Source organism: Vidua chalybeata, chromosome 14 (genome assembly GCF_026979565.1).
Source record: "Vidua chalybeata isolate OUT-0048 chromosome 14, bVidCha1 merged haplotype, whole genome shotgun sequence".
NCBI lineage: Eukaryota > Metazoa > Chordata > Aves > Passeriformes > Viduidae > Vidua > Vidua chalybeata.
The window spans coordinates 13,330,234-13,353,635 of record NC_071543.1 but is presented as its reverse complement, the minus strand read 5'-3'; the positions used below and the strand labels follow the sequence as shown (position 1 = coordinate 13,353,635).

General features: G+C 42.1%; 1 protein-coding gene and 1 long non-coding RNA gene across 2 annotated transcripts in view; one reads left to right on the top strand and one right to left on the bottom strand.

Moving 5' to 3' along the window:
* Positions 1-8,281: 8,281 nt before the first annotated feature.
* LOC128795338 (uncharacterized) lies at positions 8,282-10,078 on the bottom strand. The gene is made up of 3 exons (XR_008433489.1): positions 9,889-10,078; positions 9,102-9,247; positions 8,282-8,607 (listed from the first exon to the last, which is right to left on the bottom strand). It is a non-coding gene; the product is annotated as an uncharacterized LOC128795338 (long non-coding RNA).
* An 81-nt stretch (positions 10,079-10,159) lies between these two features.
* Positions 10,160-23,402, top strand: part of MAP7D3 (MAP7 domain containing 3) — a 43,540-nt gene continuing 30,297 nt past the window's right edge. Inside the window, exons 1-2 of the mRNA XM_053955526.1 lie at positions 10,160-10,275; positions 23,072-23,167. Coding sequence (XP_053811501.1) covers positions 10,197-10,275; positions 23,072-23,167 — 175 coding nt within the window. The 5' untranslated portion in view covers positions 10,160-10,196. The remainder of the gene's footprint in view (positions 10,276-23,071; positions 23,168-23,402) is intronic.

Genomic DNA, 23,402 nt, shown 5'->3' with positions numbered 1-23,402 from the left:
TTAAGCAGATAAGGAACTAGCACTGAAAAATAAGTAGCAGCCAACACTTTCTACCCTGAGGTCTGAACTACAGTAGTTACTTTTTCAGGTGTGGAAAGGCAAAATATTTGAGTTTGCTCAGATGCCACAGTACAGTAATAACTGGCAAATGTCAGTATTTAAATGAAACTTCAGATGGAAAACCCCCACCTCCATCCACTCCCCCACCCACTCACCAGCTGAATTTGTACAGCTGAAGTGCTGCCATGGCAGGACTTGTCACAACTTCTTTTCACACAAGTTACACAGCCTCGATACCCCCTTGAGCACTGGGGTGCAGGTTGGCTGAAAATCCTGCCCCCAGGAATTGCCTGAGAAAAGACAAGGCTCCAGCCCTGGTAGGCTGAGCAGGTTGTTGTCACAGTAAGAAGAAGAGCCAGTATTGCTGGTGGAAAGCCAACACCTCATGCTCAGCCCTGCTGAGGCACTGGCTGCTCCTTTCTTTTTCATTTCCTGTAGCAGAACAAGCTTCAAAGGGCTCCTGTGACAGCCACCAGCTTTGATCCAGGGTAAAACATCTTGGAGGTGGGAATCTCGGATTCCAAAGCAGGTGCTGCATCACCATAGTTAGGCAAAGGAGAATTTCCAGGGCTCTTCAAACTTCTCTCCTTTTTTCTTCTTCACTGAACAAACCATTCAACCTCAACAACACGCTTGCAGCCCACTTTATGCACACGTGGGTATCATCACACAGTGCTCACAGCCATTTATACCAGGCCACTCACCACAGGATTTCAAAACACTCAGGGCTCACCACTGCTGACTTGAGACAGAAACCTTCACACGTGAAAGCCAAAGTCGTGGCAAAGAAACCAGTGGAAACTCTATTAGCAATGCTGTGACCTGCTAATTAGCAGTCATACTGAAAGCCATTAACTCCCAGAAAACAAGAAACCTAGAGGTTTCTGTTAGCTGAATGTGGGTTGGAGAATACCAAGACTGAAGGCTTTGAAAAGCTCATAGAGCATGTGCTCAGTGCTTGACTGAAGCTGTTTTGCTGGGTTTTCAGGTGGCTGGTGGCTGCTGTGCCTGGTTCACTGTGCAGGGGTTAGGAAGGGAATTACCCTCTGGAGGGTTCTTCAGGACACAATATAAATTATCACCTAGCATTGCCACAAAATATATCTAAAAAATTCCTATATGCTATGCTACATCTCATTTATTTCAGAAATATTTACATGTCTTGCTAGTTTGGCCCTTAAATTTCTAGAAGGAAAAAATCTGTGTCCTTGCCAAAGATGTAAATAAATGTAGATCTAGAAGGCACCAGACTGGACAGAATGGATTTCATGGAGGGCTACAATCCTTCTTGTTGCTGCCCATAGCAACATGATACTCATCATGGCAAACTTACCTATTATTTTACACTCACAGTGCTCCAGGAACAGAGCCAGTGCTCATTACTGACAGCTACACTGGGGTCTAATTGCAGAGCACATCCCTGATTGCTTTGGAGGGGCTGGGTAACAACTGGCTCTGCAGGCAGAGTGCCACTGCCTGACTTTTAGCATCTGCATGATTTGTGTCTCTGACTTCCAAAACTCCACATACCACAGAAAAGACTCACACAGATAGCCAGCCTCACATCAGTCACCTTCACACAGTCCATGCAGGAATCTCTTGTTACCTGCCCCTTAAAAACTGATCATTTTATAATAGTAATTTTGATTAATTAATTTTCTTAAGTGGAGAACGTGTCCTTTTTCTCTGGTGTAAAGCCCAATTCTTTTGCAGCTCACAGCCACATTTTGAAATGTGTTCTGCTAGAAAAGCTAGAAAATGCTATCTTAGACTTTACTCTTGAAGACTTCACAACCGACATTAAATAAAACATGAAGCCAAAGGAACCATGGAATGGTTAACTTTTGAGGGAGACACAATCAGAATATGCTCAAGGAGAAACATCTGGTCTTTCTCTTCCTGCTCCATGCCACCAGTCAGAGCTTTTTATGAAGACCAACCCAAATGGAAAACCTGCTGGTGATGCAAGTGATTTGTTAGGGCTGTCCCTGCAATGCCATCCACAGTGTCAAGAATAAATGGCACTGCTGTGATTCTGTGGTAACAACTTCACAAAACAGCCTCACCAGGCAGGGAAACTGGCCACAGATGGGCTGGTGCTTGTGTTTTAAGGATCTCAGCTCCAAATCTGGCCAGTTATCTCTCCTTCTGGAGTCTGAGGTCCTCAGTAGCACAGCTCTTGTTGGGCTAGTGTTTATAAGGAGCTGCCTAGTGGGTTCAAAAGTGATTTATGGGTGGAATTCAGAAAATAAAAAAGTGAAAAAAGAGAGTTTTGTGTGTGTAATTTGAGCAGAAGTCTGATCAGAATCTGACCCTGCATCTCTCACTATGTGTGCATGGATGTGTAGGAGCAGGGAGGCAGAGGAAATATGTGAGAGAAGCCATAAAAGCTCCCAGATAATGCCTCCAAAGTATTTCTAAGCCATTGCACAAGGAACAATATACAGAGACTTAAATTCAGACACAAGGGATCTATTTACGTGGCTAGAAGAATTATCATGTGGAATATGCTTACAAAGAACCTTCTTTAGGCAAAACAAACAAACAAACACTGGAGTCATTTATCTCCTCACCCTCTTCCTGTGCTGGAATACAGGAGCTTCACAGTGCTACAGTCCCAAACCGTGGCAGGGGCCTCCTGCTGTCCCTGCAGAATCCCACTTCAGTTCATTCAGCTGGGCAGGAGCAGAGGGCCCATTTCATGGGAGGACAAGGTAGGGTCTATGGTGAAGCAGCCTGTGAGACCAGGGTCTTTGCAAGCCATGTAAGGAGCCAGTGGGAATTGCCAAGGCAGCAAACTCCAAGCCAAAACACCGTAGAGTTCAGTAGCAACCACACTGCTAAAGCTCTTCTCCAAATACATTTTTTTACAGAAAGAAACATTGCTGTTTGTCTAAACATTATTTCAGTATGACATTTCTCTTCTAAAACTGATTAAGTAATCCAAGAGCTGAAGATTTTTCTTGATGCTGCTGAATAGGACCCGTAGATTTACTCCATATTGAACTTGGTAAGACTGGATTAATTGAAATGGGGAGAGGCAAATTCAACAGCAGAATTAACACCTGGGAGTAACTGGTTGTTACTTCCAGGTGAGAAATGAAACCACAGCTTCTCAGCAGGGTGAATGCAGCCAGCACTTCCCTGTGCCAGACTCACATTTGGGCATTTATGGTGCAGCTCCAACAGCATCCATCCCACACCAAGAGCAACTTTGACCCTGGGGAGAGAGGAAAGCAAACTGGAGGAAGTCATCCTAAAACACAACTTGTTAGTGTCCACTCCCCTTACAAGCTGCTTGGAACAGCAGCTAGAAGGCATTGGGATAAAGGAGGGATTTTCAGGTAGGTAAATGCCAAAATACTGCAGAACATTAAAATTTGGATTAAATTAGCTCCAGATATCAAGCGCATTCATAAAATCAATATTAGATTTTTGGTGGATTTTTGTTGCTGCTGCTGAAAAGCCATTTCTTTGTTCTCTCTTCCTTTGTGAGCGGGACAGTGTAACCATCATTTCCAGGGTTCTCCTTGGCTCGAGTTCACTCTCCTTTAGAATGGGAATGGCTGGCCAAAGGCAGGACATTGCCTGTACCAAACCTCTGCAGGGAATCCAGACAATGTAGTGAGGCTGTTAAATCCAGGCCTGCCAGGAAATGTAGGGAGAGCAGGTGGCAGTCTGAAGCAAAAAGTCTGCACAGAGTCTGGGAAATGGGAACTGCTCCTTACAAATCTCGTTCTTACTGCAGGAAGAGCCACTCTTCAAACCCCAAGCAAATATCTTACATCAGCTTAGGGAAGCAAATACTCCAGACCAGGTTTCTGTCCTTGCACTAAGAATCTTCCCTATCATCACTACAACCTGCTCTTTATTCTTGCTTTTTCCAAACGCAGTGAGGCAGTTACCAGGGACTCTCCTGTTCTCTGCCAAGGAGCTCTGCACAGAACAAAATTTGCATGACTGGCTTTTCTTCTTTTTGTCCAGGAGACTTCCTGGACAACTGATCTTTCAAAAGCAGCGACCTTCAAACTGTTACAAAGAAAAACATCTAAGCAGTGCTAAGTTACTTAGAAATATTTTCATGCTCAAACAACTGAAAAATTATTCTGTATTCTCATATTTCCCATAAGTGCTCACTTCTAGGCAGGGATCAATCAGTTGGATTTTTAGATCATTACATAGATTTGAGAAGTCTTTTCAGAGTCTTCAAAAAAATGTCCTTTCAGTCAGATGCACAGTACTGCTAACAAAACACTGTAACTCACATCAGTGATTTATCTCAACACCACTTGGGATAATAAAATATTCATAAAAAGCCCTACTGAAATATATTATCTCATCAGCACATGGTGATAAGATTAAATTGTTTGGCATTAGAAGTGATAAGGATTACCATATCAGTGTTTAGCTTGTTGAAATCATATTACCTAGTGCCATTGATGGTAATCACATCGAAATTCTGGATAATTTAAAATGATTCAATAATAATTACCACACTGTTCTGTAGGCAAAGGGAGATGCTGGAATCTTCACAGCCAGTGCTGAATTTGTACAATGACTCAGTGTGATGGGATTTGTACCTTAAGAAAATTGACTGAACTGATTCCCCTTAGTCTTTCCTTTGGGGAATGTTCTGCTCCAAATCAGAGCAGGGCAGGAGGGAAACAAGTATGGAAGTTATTTTAAAAATTATCCAGCTGCTCTATAGCTCCTTAGGAAATTCAGGACAAGGTTTGGGGTAGGGAGCAGCCTACTGTGGTCTGTGTTTACCCATTATTCCTGCAGGCTCCCAGACCATGTGGCAACACAAATAAATAGCCAGTGATGACACATGCAGCGAGAACTTGAGCACAGAGCATCTCAGTTTGGTTGAACAGATGCAGTTTTGACACACACTGTAAGGCAGCTACTGTCCCAAGAAGTGTCACAAGAAGTGGCCTAAGAGTTTAACTTTTATAATCTACTATTATTTGTTTACTGTCTTCAGTGTGCTCAACCTCCCAGACACACCCATACATATACACAATACAGCAACTGCCAGCCTCAGAGAGAGCTTATGCTGGATGGAAAGCCACAGAATAAATAAGTAGGTAAATAAACACTGGAAAGATGATAGATGGTGAGAACAGACTTACTTATCCCTATTTTGACCCCTGCAAGCACTTAAGTTTGTATGGGAATATGTTTTCTAAGACAACACATAGGTGTAATTCTATGAAGTGAGAACTGGTGGGCAGGCACAGGATGGCAGATAGGAGAGCAGAGGATCTATTTCCATATGTTACATGTGCATGTTCTTTCTCTCTTAACTGCTTTCTGTGTAAATTGGTCTCCTGCCCTTACTATACTATTTCACAGAAAGGATGATCTCAGAGACAGAATTGGTGTCAGGCACTGAAGCATCAAACCCTTTCTGCCAGCCAACCAAGCAGCCACATGACCACCATGTCTTCCCTTGAACTCATTTATCTTTTGTCACTGCTTAGAACACTCTGTCTAATTTTAGAAGGCAGTTCTGCAGCCCTTGCAGTGAAAAACACTTGTTCTGGCCAATAGTCCCAAAAGGCACAAGTAGGAGTGCCAGAATCACAGAAATACAGAGCTGAGACAGAGCTCAAGAGGTCATGGGGTCCCTCTGATCAGACCTGTCTTTCTGGGCTGACACCCATGCAGACACAGATCCCCCATGCTGGAGCTTTACTGCTTCCCCAGAAATCTATCCCACTATTATTTCCCTACCCCTACCTGATGATATTTTCCTTGAAATCAAATAATCTTCCCTGATTAAAATCATGTCAATCATATTTTACTATCTCTGTTTCAAAGAAAGCAGATTATCACCCTTCATTTACCTCTCCATTAGACTGAAAAAAAAAATCCAATTCTTTAATTTTCTTCATTCACCTTCTCATTATTTCTTCTCACTTGCTCTAGATGTTCCCCAGCTGGTTTTTATTTTCTTGGGCTGCACCCCCAGGGTGGTCCTGCTGCTCCCCAGTACTGCTGATGAGCAGAGGGGGGCTGTATGTCCCAGAGCCCACCCTCTGTCCCTGCTCTGGGGCACTTCCCTTTTCACAACACCAGGCCACTGTTGACTCATGCTCAGCTTGTGACATCCCAGATCATTTTCTGCTCCATCTGCTATTACCAAGCTGTCCTCTGCCATGCCTTTCCACACTGAGTTGTTCTTGTCTAAATGCTTTCTCTTGCATCAGTCCCTATTTACCCTCATCTTCTCCTGGACTGTATCTCAAACTTTCAGGATCATTCTGAATTCTATGCTTGTACTCTACCATATCAGCAGTGCATACAAATGATAAAGGAATGCTTCCCATTCTATCATCCAGGTAACTGATAAACAAACTGGGACAAGGACAAACTAACAGCTGCATTCTGTATCTCTTCTATTAGGCAATACCGTCTAATAACTTCACATCTAAGGAATTATTCACCCAGATAAATACAAGTGAACTTGAGCCAGAGCTGAGAAATGAGGTCCTAAGCATACAGATGTATTAGTAACACCAAGGTTTGCAGGTATTTGTCCCAGCAGGAGAGCAATAAACAAGAATGTGCAGTTAAAGCCCATTTGGAAAGAATATTGGGCAGCTACAGTAATTTTCCTTCCATCAGCCACGACAGTTACATTAACCACAGGAAACCCACTCTAATCTGTCATAATACAGGCCTTACACTTTTGGACTTAGAACATTTTGAAATACTCGTTCATAATTTTTCAAAATCTCACACATGGATATAAATATAAAAATACATTTTATTTCCCTGGTTTCTTGTTTTAGCTCTTACTCAGGAAGACTCTGACACAAATAAAGTTGAATACACACGAACATTTTACTGTTAGGTACTTCAATGACCAAAGGCATTAGGACCTGCAGTCTCACAGAAAATCTGGGGGCTGTTTTCTTGAACCATTATATCAGATTTCAGACTGAGTCCAGACAAGCACAACATCTAATACTGTGTAACAATGGATACTTTGGGAAACAGGGTAAGGAATAAATTTATAAGTGGGTGCTGCTTCCTCTGGCACCCTCCCCAGATCTATCAGTGGCTTAGGTATTCTCTGAGCATTTCTTTTTGCATCTGAGTCATCACTTGTGCAAGCTTCTACCTGGCTAATTTCAGCCACTATTATTCCAACTACTTTCAGTATTCCTGAAATTGAAAAGGATAGTATAACCCCCTAGAATCTCACACTGCATGCAGTGCCAGGGCTCTATTGATTCTGAGCACACAATGCCAATATGCACCCATCATAATTCAGCCTGAAACAGCTTAGAAGATATGTCAGAAACTATCACATGAAAACTAAAAGGACAGAAGAAATTGTTGTAAAATTAAATTATTCATTTTTCCACAGGGACATGGAAAAAAAGGACAGTCTTTCAAGGATTAGGATAAATCAGCTACTACAATCAAGTCTGCAAATGCTGCAAAATTGAAAGGCAATTCCAATTCCTGCTGAAGCCATGTGAGGGCAAAATTTTAATGAAGTTCCACCAAAAATGCAAAAGCAGTAATTGCATGACTGACTTGAAAATCTGAGAAACAAGGTCTAAAAGGAAATAACATTATTATAACAAATGTTACTTTTACAATTGCTGCAACATTAGCTCAAACATTCCTAAACTGCTCATCAGAGAAAAAGATAACACATTTTCCACATTGGGGCAAATTTTCTCAGCTCAGTTCCTGTGTGCCTAAAGATAAAAGATATGATTTCAAACAGTATGGAGATACATGGAGAGCAGGGAGGGACAATGCCCCACTTCTACCTCAAGAGTCCTTTTATCTCTCATAAATGTATTATGCGCTTGGCCTTTTTATTTTAACTTTACAGCCTCCACTGCACCACCACAAACATCCTGAGTGTGCAACACTTGGTTTATTTCCCTTCCTGTAATTCATACCTTCCACTCTGAAGCTTTGCATGTGCAGAATATCAGGCGTGTCAAATTGCAAGCAGCGAGACCACTCATACATGTGTTGGTTGAAATGGAAAGAAAAGAAAGCGAATTTTAGTTGTCCATTCTGTTTGCAAGCATCTCCTTCAGTGTGATTGCTCCCATGCCAGTTGTCTCATCTTTCTCAGAGGAACAAAAATGTATAAATAGACTCTGACCCCTTTTATTGTATAGTGTGTTAAATGGGAAAGTTAAGGAAAATAACTGTAACCTAATAAAAATTCAGAGGCACCTCAAAACATTAATGAACACTTTATTATTACAGATATGGAAAGTGTAGCCCCATAACTACACATTACTTTTGGGGCTTGCAAAACATAAAAATTACATTGTGTCAGGTAGTTTGACCATTTTTTCATACCACACATATTGTATTTTATGCTGTTGAGAACGAATACAAACAATTTTAGTGATATTTTCTAATAGCTGCTGATTAAAGGAAGATGGAAAAATACATGGATACAGAACAAGGAATCAAGAAACCTGGGCCAGGCTTTTTTGCTGTGCTGCTTTGTTCATGACATAACCAGAGACTTTGATTTCAATGACTCAGTCTTCTCATCTGTAAAATGAGGATAACATCTGAATGTCTCTCAGTGGAATGGTGAAATTTGATTTCAGCATGTGTATAAAGGACATGGAGGCTGCTAAGTGGTAAAGTGTTATTACCATATATTATAAATATAAACCTAGGAAATTTGGCATTGAATGTGTGGGGATTTTTCCCCTCTAGCTGCCCTTTTGTTTTACATACTACTAATAATAATTGGCATTCTATTAACACTGAGAGGAAACAACAGACAAAGGATTCTGTGCAGACACATATAGCCAACATAAAAAAAAGAAACAAAGAACAGGGCAAGTCTGTGGTCTGAATATTCAGAATATATAAACTAAAATGGAGCCCTACATGGAATATTTAAAAGGTTCCTTTTTTGTTCTCTTGAAATACTACCTGATCTTACTGCTACTTTTTCTGCATTCATCACAATTATGGGTTAACTTTTTGGCCCACTGGCAGGCAAACTTTCTGTTCATGATTACAAAGGGAGTTACCTGCACAAGGCCCAAAGTGCCTGCCCTTTGGAATGGCCATGGATGCTGCTTTACATTCACTCTTCTCAGAGCGTAAACTCAGAGGTAAAATGAGATTATTCCCAAATTTATTGATGACCAGCTAGAGCAGCATCTCTCCTTGAGCTCTGTAACAGGAGGCAATTAATCATGGTTAACAACACATTAGTTTAGGTTGGAAGGGATCTTAAAGACCATCCAGTTCCAAGTCCCTTGCAGTGTTGGGATGACATTTGCAATTGTTGTTGGGACACAAATTGCCCCTGCCATGTGGGGTGTCTGGGGAGCTGTCCCATGCCCATCCAACCTGGAGCTGGCCAGCAGAGCCAGGCTCCCCTCAGCACCGGCCACTGGGGACCACGATGGCTCCCATGGGGCAGCCAATTCTATTGGCCCCTTTGGCAGATGTTCACAGAATATTCAAAATATTCAACCCCTAAACCAAAGACATATTTAAGAGGTTTCTGGATCTGGCACTGGGTGATGTGGTTTAGTGGTTGTGATGCCAGCGCTGAGTGGGTGGCTGGACTTGATGATCTTGAAGGTCTCTTCCCACCTTGACAATTCCACCATGCTAAACCACATCACTCAGCGCCAGGTCCAGACATCTCCTGAACACCTCCAGGGACGATGACCGCACCGCCTCCTTGTGCAGCCTATTCCAGCACCACCTGAACAGTGGATTCCTTTTTTTCTAATCTCAATCTCTGCTGTGGCCGTTCAAGGCCGTTTCCTCTGGTCCTCTCCCAGCAGACGAGACCGGCCGCACCTCACTACCCGCTCCTGTCAGGGGCAGTGAGGTGCCCCCGGAGCCTCCTGGAGCCCCGGCTGCCTCAGCCGCCGCTCAGCGGACTCGTTCGCCGGTCCTTGCAGGAGGCTCGAGCCCCTGGCCGGACCCGCTCCAGCAGCCCCGTCCCTGTGGAAGCGCAGCCCGGGGCAGCGCCCGCCGCTCGCCGCGGCCGCCCCGGATGGACGCGGGAGCGCTCCCGGTGCCCGCGGGGCGGGAGCGGGCGGAGCCTGCGCACTGCGCCCCGCGCCCCGCGGCCCGCCCGGCACTCCCGCGGCCCGGCGCTGAAGATGGCGGAGGGCGGTGCGGCGCCCCCGTCCTGCGCTTCCTCCTCCTCCTCCTCCTTGAAGGGGCTGCGGGAGCAGATGGGTGAGAGCGGGCAGGGAGGGGTAGCACGGGGTGTGTGGGGGCCGGGGGGGTCCGGCGGCCCAAGGGCGCGGCTGGCGCCGGCTGCTCCCCCCTCGGCCGCCCCGCTGGACGTCCGGCCCCGTCCCGGGGCGGGGAAGGGGCACCGCGAGTGGAGGCCGCCGGGGCTGCCCGGCCGAGGCCCCGCTGCCCGCCCGGTCCGTGCTTTCCCGCAGCTCCGGGCGGTGATTGCTGACTCGGGACCTCCCGCAGCTCGTGGGCAGCGGCAGAGGCGGTGCGGGGCGGCTGCGCTGCACGAGCCGCCCGTTTTTCACCGGTTCTCCCAACTTGTCGGTGTCTGTGGTGGCTCTTGCTTTCAGAGGGTTTGCCCCAGCGATGTGTTCGGTCCCGAGTGCAGAAGGCAGAGACAGCCCCTGGCACTGATTCTAATCAAAGATTGAATAATTCCCGATTTTATTTTTCACTTTTTTTTTTTTAAACTGGTGTTATAAGAAGGCTGCAGAAGCTCTGCTTTAGCTTTGTCTTTTATGTGCCTATTTATTCTTAAGGCCCTTAATAATATACTCTACAACGAGTATTGTGCATGCACGATATGTGTTTGCAGCAGCATTTCGTGGTACATCTCCATGCAGAAGCTTTGTGGGTGAGCCATTAGAAAAGATAAACATTTACTTATCCCAGTCACAAAAAAAAAAAAAAAAAAAAAAAAAAAAAGACTTGTGGTTTGATCTAAGCGAACTAACTAGGACTATGTGCAGCAACTACTCTTGAAAGCCTCTTACATGATTGTTTTCAGTGTATCTGTATAATTACATAAAGAGGAGTGCTGGCAAAGCGTCCTGAATGCACAACTCTCATCTGGCATTCTTCTTCAGTGTGTTGGGTGTTGGAAATGCTATTTAATTACTTTTTGTTTCTGTTTCAAAATTAAGACAGTTTAGTGCTCCAGAAGGATAAAGATCTCCCAAAAGATAGCAGTTCTCACCTGCGCAGGCTGTGTCTGTCTGAACCTTATTCTTCCTGCTAGAACTGCTGAATTTTATTTTGCATATGGGATGCACTTACATGGTGGCTGCTAAGTTTTTCTAAGGATGGGCACCCATATTTGGTTACAGCTGTCATGACCTAGATTTAGTCCCAAAATCAGAGAGGAAATGCTCCTTGGGCCAGGCAGCTCCATCTCCCTTCAGATATGCACATGCTGTAATATGCACATCATGTTGAAAAAACAACCTCCCTCACTAGATCTTGGAAAGGCTAGACCTTGAATTGTTTTCCCTGAGGGGGTAGAAGTCACTGAACCAGAATCTGAACTTCAGTGTACATAGAATGCATTTGTAGCAGTTATGTGCTCAAAGATAAACTCAGTGCTAATGTGCAGTGAATCAATGCTGTCTGTGAGCTCACAGGCTGCTGCAGCTCTGCTCCTGACTTCTAGTCAGTAGCACTCCCTAGAGAGAGAAAATGATGTTTAGAAATCATCCTTGCAATCCAGTGGTTGACGGTGGAATTTGCAGGATAATTTGCCACAGTATTTGCTGCTCTTTGGAGAAGTTGTGAGCAGCAGCCAAGTCTGATATCGCAGCTGTTTGAAGAAGATGTAGGGAAAAAAAAAAAAAAACACCCAAAGGAACCTCGATGTTCAGTCCCACGCTCCCCTTCGGGTGTTTGGGGAGGGATAGAACTTCCTGCTTGTCTGAGCTCACTTGGCTGCGTGGGGGGATTCCTCAGTTCCAAAATACCTGCTAACAAGAATGCTTGGACCCAGTTTCTGCTGCTCTGCGGGCAGTTGTGTACTTTGCTGTCTTAATCAATCTGGAGAAGCATCTATGCAAAATAAATACAGTGTTGTGTGCCTTCGGCCGTTTGTCACTGAACTTGTGTCTGGGAATCTCACATTTAAAGACAATAAATAAAGAGAATCTTGGTGAGAAACCACAGCTCTTTCTGGCAGCCTGGCTAAGACTGTGTATACGTACTGTTTGTATAGTCACCTTCTGCATAGGTACCTTTGTGGGTCCTTATTAAAGGACACTTCTGGGTTCTTGTTCTGTTCACTTCTGCTCTCTGTGACCAGCTTCTTGATACTGCTTTGCTCTGTGGGTGGTTGGTGCTTGTTAATTTTTAGGCCTTGCACACGTAGAATCCCACGGTGCCACTTGTAATCAACTTCCAGTTTTGTATGTTTGGCAAGAAAAATATTCTCTTAAATTCGGTCTAGTGTTGAGGTAAGGAAAAGGTGTTTCTCCTTCTTTGAGAGAGTATCAACTGTAATTGAGATTCTGCAGGCCAATTCATGCCTGCAGTGCCAGTTCTACAGTTCCTTTGTAATAATTTTCTGCCCTGACACACTTGTCCAATCTTATTTCCTTTACGTGGATGACAAAAAGCAGAATCTGCTACCACAACTAGAAGGCAGTTAAGGTTTTTGAACATCACTTAACATTAGAAATTAATTGTAGTTGTACATTGAACCAGCAGTGCATAGATGGCAGTTGCTTACCCCATTTTTGTTATCCCATGTTTGCTGCTGTCATCCCTCAGGGATGAAGAGGAATTTTTGTTCCTATTCTAATGCCGTAAGTACTGCTGAGCTTGTTAAGATGTGAGAAGAGGGGAATAGTCAGGTACTTGTGGTTTATCCAGTAAGTGAGGTTTTCCTTGAGTAGTGTGGGTAATCAGAGGAAAAATACCTGTAATTTAAGCTGCTGTAGCCTGCATTTATTGTCTTAATTTTCCCTGGAATACTGAAAACTCCCATCTTTCATAGTATGGATGGTAGAAAATGTTTGGATTTTTTAACTAGAGCTTGGTATTCCTGTGCTGTTGCCAGGATTTCCACTCATATTGAATTGCTGTTGCAAAGGTTGTTCAAAACAGTATATTTAAATGCTGTTCATACATATTTTCCTTTCCAAGACCTGCATCATCTTTTGGGAAACCTGTCTCAGGTTTGGGGAACAAAATAAAGTGCCTTTTCCAACAAATCTAGCTGCAGGCATAAATTCCATGACCTACAGGTCCCAGTTTGGTTGGAAGTTTTTTAATAAGACAACAGCTTCATTCAATGTAATCTGTTTTTTCTCCCTATTAAAGTGGCACTGTCTGGCTTTGCCCATTTTGCCCAGACCACAGTTCTTAGCAGCAGCTTTACCAAGTGCATGTACACAGAATTGGCATGAAAAGAAGGATGGATGGATGGATAACTAATAGTATAACTTCATTGCTCAAGCAAGTAGTCAGGGACATGCACAGATTTACCTGGTCTCTAGATAACAGTTTTAAAGCATAATTAGGAACACAAGCTTGTACCAACACCTGTAGGAGTACTAGAGAACTCCTGGGTACAGTCTTGGTCCCACAACAGAAGATGGTCAGAGCTGTCTAGAGAAAGTTATTTGGGATCCAGAAGCATCTGTCAGTCAGACAACTGATGAGTTGACCTGTGTCAGAGCTGTTTGCTGGAAGAAGAAAGAATTTACTTATGAATTTGGATCCTTGAAAGCCTTTGGGATTTGCGGTGTGGTTGTCAGTAGAGGTGGGCTTCAGATCTTGCCTGGGAAGCAGCAAGACAAGGAAACCATTTCTTTGCCAGGTTTCTCACAATGTGGGAGTGCTGCATGAAAAGCATCTCGAGCATTCAGTTGTTGTCCTACTTGGTGATGTTTGAGTGAGTGACTGGTACAGGTCCCATCTGCAGAGCAAAGGCAGCCCATCACTGGGGCATTCAGCTGGTGATCACTGGGGCTGGCTTCAATTTCTTGATTTGTGAAACTCCTCAGAACTTTGGAGAAAGTTCTAAGGTTTTTTTGTGCTTCATCTTTATTTCCCTGCATGAAAGTAGTAAGACTGCTTTGCAGAGTGCCAAGGTGATAAATGCAAAGAACTGCACAGAAATTGGATTTCATGTAGATCTCAGTGGTGAGAGAACATTCCCAAATCAGGCTGAGAACTTAATATGATTGTGATGGCTATGAGCCCTAATTTAATTTTCTTTTTGTTCAGGGAAATACAATCATACACGTTAGGGATAATTTCATGCTGATGTGCTTAGCATTCTGAAGATTACTTCCAGTTGTAAGTGTTTTATAAAAGGTTGTATTCAAATTTAAAACTTTAAATTCTTGAGATTTCTCCAAATACATTCAGGAGAGATAGCCTCCTTGCTGTAGGGAGAAAAAAGCAAACAAACAAAAAAAACACCCAAACCATGTGCATATACAGCATATTTTTTTCAGTTTCTTATGTAGAGTGTTCCATTCTCTACATATTTCTTCATGTGTTGAAAGTGCAAAATATAAATTTGGCTTCCATGCTTCAATTGAGATGAAACTGTTCGGTAAATAATGACTTGCAGGGGTCATAACTCCAGTAGTGACAGCCCAGAGATGCTGTGGCTTACACTATCCCTAACTGTGCATAGTCTTAAAAAGTGACTGAAATTAAGGACTGCTGCTTCTTCATACACTTGTGTTTTTCAAAAAGAAAACAGGGGAGTACTGATACGCTATTATTAATTTTCAGTTCTTAAAGGTGATAAGAGAGGAAAGAAGGGTTACTGTAAGATAAATGGAAGAAATCATCTAGGTTAGTTATAATAATAGGGGTATCAAAACCTGCTGGTTGTCTTTAAATTTGATTAAATAATTGGAGATGCTTGTAGTCCTCTTGTGAAAGGACACTCTGAGAAATAAAATTCTGACCATGCAATTTTAATGACTTCTGTGAATATGACTTATTGGATTACTTGTGGTAGTTTAAAATCCAACTGGGACTGCAAATTTCTTGTCTGCCACAAATAAATTAGTGCCATTTAGCTTCCAATTATTCAGCTTACAACCAGGTTAATCTTAATTGATGATATGCTTTCAGTGTGTTTGCATATGCCTGTCCAATAATCAAAACCTTTCTAGATGCTGGTGTCTAAAGTTTTCAGGAGTGTGTGGTTCATGGAAGAAAAAAGTGTTGCTCAGAATTGTTTTTGAAAGAGACAAAAACCTCCACCATGCTGCATAATGCCTGTGCATAAAGGGACACAAGCCTTTGCTTTTAAGGAAGGCTGATGTAATTTCTTGACATTTGTTTTCATCTAAATTATTTTTATATTCCAGTCAGTTTGGAACCTCTGCTTTCTAGGTGAAGGATCCCCAGCTGAAGTTGCCTTTGAAGAAAACAGTTACCACTGGCCATGCTCAGAATACCTCTCTCTTTTCTCACAGTGTTTTTTTTTTTGCCTTCATAATTCACAGGGAACTTCTAAAATACTCTTTTATGAGTACTTAACTGACTCTTAATTTACAGACACTCTCTGTTGTTTAAATGCACTGACCTGAATCTTGGGAGGGAGAATAGATATTGTAGTGGCTTGTTCTCTGGGCAAGTGTTTCAAAGCTCCCAAGTGTTAAAATTCCTCTCCCAAGCCCAAGAAGGCTTGGCTACAAGAATATAGAAATACTGTGGGGATCTTTATACTTAAAGAACATAATTTAATAGAATTTTTAAAAATTTATTAATTTCGAACCTTATCCTCTGTTTAGTTTTGCCAAGAGAACTTCTTAGAGGAACATTTTTGCAGTCCAGAGTGGATCGATATTTTTGTATGTTGTGTTCTAGACATTAAAACCAAGGACACTCATCTCCAGGCCAGATCAGTGAGTGTCACCTTGCTCACACATTTCTTTAAAAGACTTTCTGCCACTGGGTAGTGAATTTAGAAAGAAATATGGTCTCTTTAGCTCCTTTTTCCTGCTTGCTTTTTTTACACCCATTTTCCACTTTTCACTTATTCTTCAAGCTATTTGGGGCAGGGACTGATTCATGGCTGCTTTGCTGGGGTCTAACATTGCATGTATTGAAGTGTCCCAGAGTCTTAATTTTTTAATTAGCTGGGTGAACTGTACAGCTTTAAGAAAATCTGCAGTTTATTTCCTTTTACATTTTGCATCCTCCTTTTCTGCTGTAGACAGAGGGTTTGCTGCATTAAGCACACTGTGGACCTGTCAGTGTCCTGCAGCACTTTCTGTATTGAGTAGTTTGACTTGAGACTGGCCTGTTGGGGGTAAATGCCAACACTAGTCTCTCCTTCTGAAATACACAGACAGTTTGAATGAGCTCTAAATTTTCCATGAGAAATTCATCAAGTGTAAAAAGCAAAAGCAGTAGTTTTCGCTGCTGTTCTGTAAAGGAACTGCTATCCTTGCACCAAAAGAAAGCTCAAAATGGTGTTTTCACAGGGTTTGTCTGGAGTCCGTTGTGACTCGCAGTGCTAGGCTGTGGTCTGGGCTGGCATTGTTTGGGCTGGGTGAATTAAACAATAGCCACAGCCTGCAAACAAGAGGACAAAAGCGTTTTCAAGGCCATGCTTCTAGCAAGCAAAAAAACCCCCAGACTGTTCAGGAAAGAGGGAAGTCCTGGAGAGAAGTTGCTAGTGTTAGGGATAGTGCACGGCAAGAGAAAGAAACAATACAATGAAAAAAACAGATGTGAAATAAGAGAAGAGAGCAAGAGTTTGTCTTGAAGTTAGTTTTTGTCGTGGCTTGCAGGAGTGTGAAGAGGAGTCAGTGTTAGGCAGCCCCCGGACGTGGAGGAGTAAAGCAGAGAGCTGATTTCTGTCTGTAGCTTTTGCCAATGCTTGAACTGGAATTCCAGTGGGAACTGAGCTGTGCAGAGGAGGTTAAAGTGGGACTGCTCTGGCATCTGTGAAGCCAGTCCAGCATTGAGGGACAAGATATGTGCTCCTGAGGCACTGGGCAGTGCTATTAAATAGAGAAAATTATTTGTACAGCAGACTGGTTATTGATAATCTTCCATTTTACCTTTTGGGTCCTTCTGCAGCTGTTAAACCTGTATCTGATTCTGTCCAGTTGGGAGTGTTAAATCTGTATACCCCTATATATAAGCATTTATTTCACATGATTAGTAAATTTCACAATGAATCCCTTGAAATTATGTAAGGGCATATTCATTGCATAGACCGCTTTCATTTTAGTCTTGTATATCAGGATACTTTGGAATTTCCAGTATGCAAAAACAGGTAAATATTTCAGCTAAACTTGAGATGGTTCACAAAGGTCTTTGTGAGAGTGGAGTTTCTGCTGTCATTCCACTTAATTTCTTTCAAGAGATGAATAATAATACCCCTCACTAATAAAAGAGCCCCAGATTGTGGAAGCCAGGTGTCTTTTCCAGAGAAGGAGATAGATTTAGCTTGTCAGCCCTGTGTGCACAGCACAGACAGTGCTTCTTACTAACCTTATGATGGCTTCTGCAAGACTTGGTGGCACATCTTTGTCCTTTCTAAGCATTGTGCTGGCAGTTGCTTTTTCCATTAAGTAGCAAGAAGTGTAACTCATGGCTGAGTAGTGTAAGTGAGGTTAAAAAGAGAATAAGTGACAGCGGGAGTCAGTGAGACTCCACAGGTGTGTTTTCAGTAGTGTTCAGACAACTGAAGGTAGTGAGGATGGTGTGGCTGTTGAGCAATGGTATAGCATCTCTGACTGTAGAAAGTTTCTGGAGATGGCTGCTAATTCTCTTAAGGACAAATTTCAATGCCTTGGTCTGTGCTTATATTTCAGTCAAGCTTGGTTTAGATTATGTGCTTCCCCTAGGGCAAAGTGGGCAGAGGTCAATGCAAAAATTAACTAGCAATCTTCCTGGTGCCTTTCTGGTCATGCCCTAGGCTGAGTACATAGTATGAGTATCATCCATCTTTGAGATTGCTTCAGCTGTATCTTTGCAGGTTTCCTTGTAAGAAATAAGTAATTTTGTTAATTATGTGATTTTTAAAATAAAAATATTTCTAGGTCTTAATCTGAATGTGGATGTTTGAAGACCAGTAAAAACTCAAGTTTTTGCAAGTATGTCTCAAATACTCGTGGAGCTGCTGATTCATATATTGCAAAGGAATGCTTGTGTTGGGTTTTCCAGTGGGATCAAAACTTGTGATGAACTGAAGAAATCACCTTGAACTGTCTTGAATTTTGGGAGCAAAACCAGAATGTTGTACAGAATTAGCTGAGGAAATGGTCTTAAAGGGAGGAAAGCACATAAAGGTAGTAAAATAGGTATGCCATGTAGGGAATAAATATAGGACAAAATTTGCAAATGGAGTCTGGGATAGGGATAAGACAACAGGAAGCTCTTCTAGCCTGCTGAAGCTGAGAGTGTGCACTGCTTTCTGGAGATCTCTGTGCTTCCCATCTGGTGGCTGCCCAGACAAAACAGGAGAACCATCTGCCTTCCAGCTGGTCCGTCAGAAGGTGCCTACCAGGAAGCTCACGTGTTTGTTTGTGGAGCCTGTCAGTCCTTGCAGCCCAAAGATGGGATGTGAGGATCAACGGGGAAAGACAGAAAAGGGGAAAACAGGGAAGAGAGGAGTGCACACAGAGAGGGCTTTCTCTTCATCATTAGAATCTTTCTGTGTTGTCCACTTGTTTGTGTGAAGGTGCATCCTTTCTCTGGTGTCAACTGAACAAGGAGCAGTGGTGTAAAAACCAATACCTAATTTTTCTTAGAGCTTCAAGCATATGATCTTGCATCTGTTTGTCTTAACCTATGTTAATTAATGAGTGAAAATCAGCTTAAAAGGCAGTGCATGGAAACTTGAACACTGACTTTTCTTATCTTCCCTGAAAGTATGTACAAAACTTATTAAAAATATCTGAACACTTATTGGCAAACAGTAGCTCCCTGTACTTGAGCAAGGCAAAAATGGAGGCTTGCAGATTTGACACAGTTTGCTATAAAATCAGAGGTAATTTGCTGGAAGGTTCACTTTCGATTCAATGATTGCTTATTGGCTTCTTGTTGCTTGCTTTAAACTTTTATGGACACACTTAGAATCATAACAATGCTTAACATTCAGGAGCCCTCCTAACAACACCCTGTTTCAGAGGCTTAGTCTGGGATTTTTTTGTTTGCTTTGCATAACGAGTCATTAAATCATAAGAAGCAGAAGGGTTGCTGTGAAAGTCAGCACATTCTGCTCTCCTCTGTAGTTGCACAGGGGAAGGGGAGAGTGAGGGGTCACGGACACGGGGCTGGTGATGGGATGGAGGCCTGGACCTCGCTGGGCAAAGGGACAGAAGTGCTGCAATCCCTAATGAGGTTTACTAAGAACAGCAGCGGGTTCTTTGCCAGTCTTGGCAGGGGCCGAGGGTATTAGCCGTGTGCAGGGGTTGAAATAGAAATCAAGGTTTATTTTTAGCACCGGTCTCTTCAGGGCATATTGGAAACCTGATCAGGGAAGGGAAGTACTGTCGTGCTCGGTGTGAGGGAGGCACCTCAGCACCTGCACTGTCAGTGGATCGTGAGCTGGAAGTGAAACTGGGAGAGTTGGATTTATCTAGAATGTCACCTCCTGGTGCTTCTGTGGGTTTGATTTATCTCCGATTTGCTTGGCCAGACCTGGGATGCTAAATGGTGATGAGGGTGCAGAAGGAAAACTGCTTCCCAAATTACCTAGTCATTTCATGGTTCAAATAGCTCTATTTTATTATGCATGAATGTAGATATAATTATTAGCCTCATGCCTGCTTATATTTTTATTAATTTTACCTGGAGCACTTAAAGGTAGACTACTGTAAAATAAACACACACATTATGCTGATCACAAAATATTATTGTGAAAGACTACTGTGGAAGGGCAAGCTCTGAATAGAAATGAGATATAATTTGACTATTAAGAGAATTTTTCTTCTCCAGTGAGTTAGCTGAATATATCCATGAAGGCACCCTCCCATTAATGCAACATGTGACATGGATTCTAGTGAAATGGTTGTTAACTGGTTTCCTGTTCTGGGGTATCCTGATTCATTACAGAGGTATCGGCTCTGTATTTTACAGAGATATATTTTGTGGAAAATTCTTTTCCATGAAGCTTCACTCCATAGCAGACTGCTACATTCATTATGGAAATATAGGCAGAGAAATTATAGGTATTTGTGCCAAAAAACATTTAAATATATTAATTATTAAGGTTTTTTTATCATATCAAAGCAAAATAAGATAGGTATTTCTTAAAGATTGCATAGTGCAACAATATGCAGTGCATTTTCTTTTCTGTAGTAAAATGTGGACTTTGAAAATCACAGTTTTGTATTGTAAATTTACTATGAAGTTGTCAAGGGCCATAAAACCTGTCTGTTGACTAGGAACTTGGTGAAATTGAGCTCACACATATCAGGGATGTATCTAATGTGATGTCTGTTCCCCTTTTATTGATCTTCCCCAGTTCACATTTGACTCTGGCTTTCTGTTGGTTATATGGATCACATCCATGTGACATGAAGGTGCATGCCTTGTGCCTTAAATCTGCTGCTTTCAAATGTGAAAGTGCATTGTTTCTATGCAAATAATGAAGTATTGAAGGAGTGAACATAAAATATTTTATCTGACATACAAAAAAACCTTGATGTGCAAAGTCCTCTGGCTAGATCTTTCTAGAGTTTTTTCACCTCTGTGTCCTCTGCAAGCTGAACTGTTTCTGTAACCCACTTTCCTGTCTTATAGAATAGTAATCTTTTGCAACCTTAATTAATTAAAATAAGCTGACTAATTGCTTTGCAGGTGTGACACATTTTTAAATCAGTGCCTTCTAATCATGAACATTATTCCAAATGTATGTTTATTTTTGATAGAGTAAATAAATACATAATCCCCCATATCCATTATGGCTGCTTTGTTCAGCAAGGTTTCTAATAGTAAAATACTTCTGCAAGTAAAGTAAAATTAATATTGTAAAATTAATATTGTACCTCTTTAATTACAGGTTACTTCTTACTGTAACTTTGTTATGGAAATTTGGATATTTAAACTTTGAGAGTTGAGGCAAAACTCCAGTGTTGGTCTTAACTGAAGGTGGTTTAGGTGCAGAGTGACTTTGTTCTGTTGGGATAATTTCCTGCCTGGCTTAAGTTGGCTCAGGCTTCCTGGGCACCTCTGTCTCCTCCCTTGAGGAAAGATGTACCTGGATTTCTGTATTTGTCTGAAATCTAAGTGGTATTTGAAGGAGTTTATGTTCCTTCAGCCTTTGTGATGTACAAAGGTGTCATTGGATATGAATGCCCTGGTTGTACATTTCTGCTCTCAGAACACCTGCACTGGGCTGCTTTTCCTCTGGCTGTTTTCACTTCTATTTGTGTTAGAATAGATAATTCTGTTGTTCTCCACTTGGTGTTTTTTTGGGCTGGATTCCCATCCGTGCGACATGCAACAGTGTACAAAAATCAGAATTTTGTCTGTCCTGTCTGATCTAGATAGTGGAAAATCAGTGAGCCTTTTTTAAGCTATTTTTTTGCCGATTGGTAATGTCATCATGTTGTAGTATATCTGGTCTCTGACTTGTGTGAAAAGAGCCTCAGAGATGTATAGGATGGGGTTGAGAAAGACTTCTGTTTGCTGCTGCAGTGAAAAATTAATTCAAGACATGGCAACAGCTGCGGGCGACAATTTAGAGTTGCTGAATAAGTATTGTAATCAGCATTTATCACTGAAATCACATGGGATTAAACACTTTGAGGTGATTGTTCTTGGGCACAGCCTTAGGGAGGGTTATTACCATGACACAACTAGTTGTCATGGCAATGCATGGAGAAGAGGGAGACTCTTCCTTCCTCTTTTGCATTCTGCACTCCTCTTAATAAAGGGAAGTCAGATCATTGGCAAAGTTGTAGTCTCCTTTTTTAAAATATAACAGCAATTTGTACTATTGGTCCTTCACGTACTGGGTGAGATCACAGCATGTTATGTGTTCCTTTTGTGGATTTGCCTTTTCTGGGTAAAACTGGCCTCAACTTTCTCGTGTGTTCTGGGTTGTGTTCCCTTGCTTCCCCTAAAGTTGGGCTTTTCCCTGGAAGCCAGTCGAGCTCCCAGTGTCTGTCAGCCAAGGTGAGAGCAGGGTGGCAGTGTGTGAGGACACCTCTGTTTGAGCTGTGCAGGGCACTGGGGTAATGCTGTCTTACAGGTTGCCCTGCTTGCTTTCCTGGTAACTCTTCACGCCCTGCACGGTGATTAGTGAAGGCTGATACCAAAACAAAGAAAATCTGGGGAGAGTGATACAGTAAATTAGTCTCCCTGACTTGTTAATGGGTTTTGTTATATAGTGAAATTAATATTGGTAGCATTTCCTTTCTGCGTGATTATCTGTGAATTGTAGCCCTGCATTTTGCTGAAGTCACCTTGGTGAAACTCAGATAAGGTGAATGGGTCTCTGCACAAATGCTCAATTTACTGTTTTGGAGTCTTAATTTATAATTAAAATTTCTTTTTGAAGATCCAGTTTCAGAAGTATGTTGTAAGCATCCCTTAATGGTTTACTTTATGCAGCTAATCCCCTTTCTCTTTCATGTCACAAAATAATGACAGGTCTTCATAGACCTCTCCCTGCTTGGGTCTCATCAGAATATGATTCTAGCAGTGCTAATGGCCTATTACATACATGTATGCAGCCCACAAATGCTCATGTGGTAGCAAAGAGTTTCTGTTATTAAGTGTAAGTCACATATAACTTTGCAAAATAATGGAGTTTATTCTAGAAGAGTTATTAAAGTTATTATTAAGTTTGATCTTTGAAACTCCATAGTCCTAAAACATAAGATTTGATGTTTTTACAACAAAAAGCTATGCCAGGTCTCAAGTCTCATTTGACAAGTTTTTCCTTACAAGCTGAACAGCCCCCAGTTAGTTGTTTAATAAAAGCATCAGCGACCTCAAGTAGAATTTTATGTATTTATTTTAGATATTTATTTCATGAGTTTCATTTGTAGAGCTTTTCTTAATGTGGATTGATTCTTTCTCACAGTTGCTGCAGCCCAAGCCATAGCAGAAGAAAGAAGAAGCCAAAGTGGCATTAGCCCTCTTGCAGTCCAGACCTCAATAAAGACAGCAACTAAACCAGGTATAATTACAGGTCATTGCTCTTAATGAATGCTGGGCTCACAAGGGAGGGTTAGTAGGGATTCAGAACATATTTAGAGAGAAATTTGGTGCTCTTTCTTCAGGAGGCGTCAGAGCACCTGGTAGATGGTTTGCAGGTCTGGTTTTGATAACAGATTTCTGGTTTTGACTGGCTCAGAGTTCAGTGGAAATTGCCTGTCTTGTAAGCAGGACATGACAGCAAAGATAAATGATGG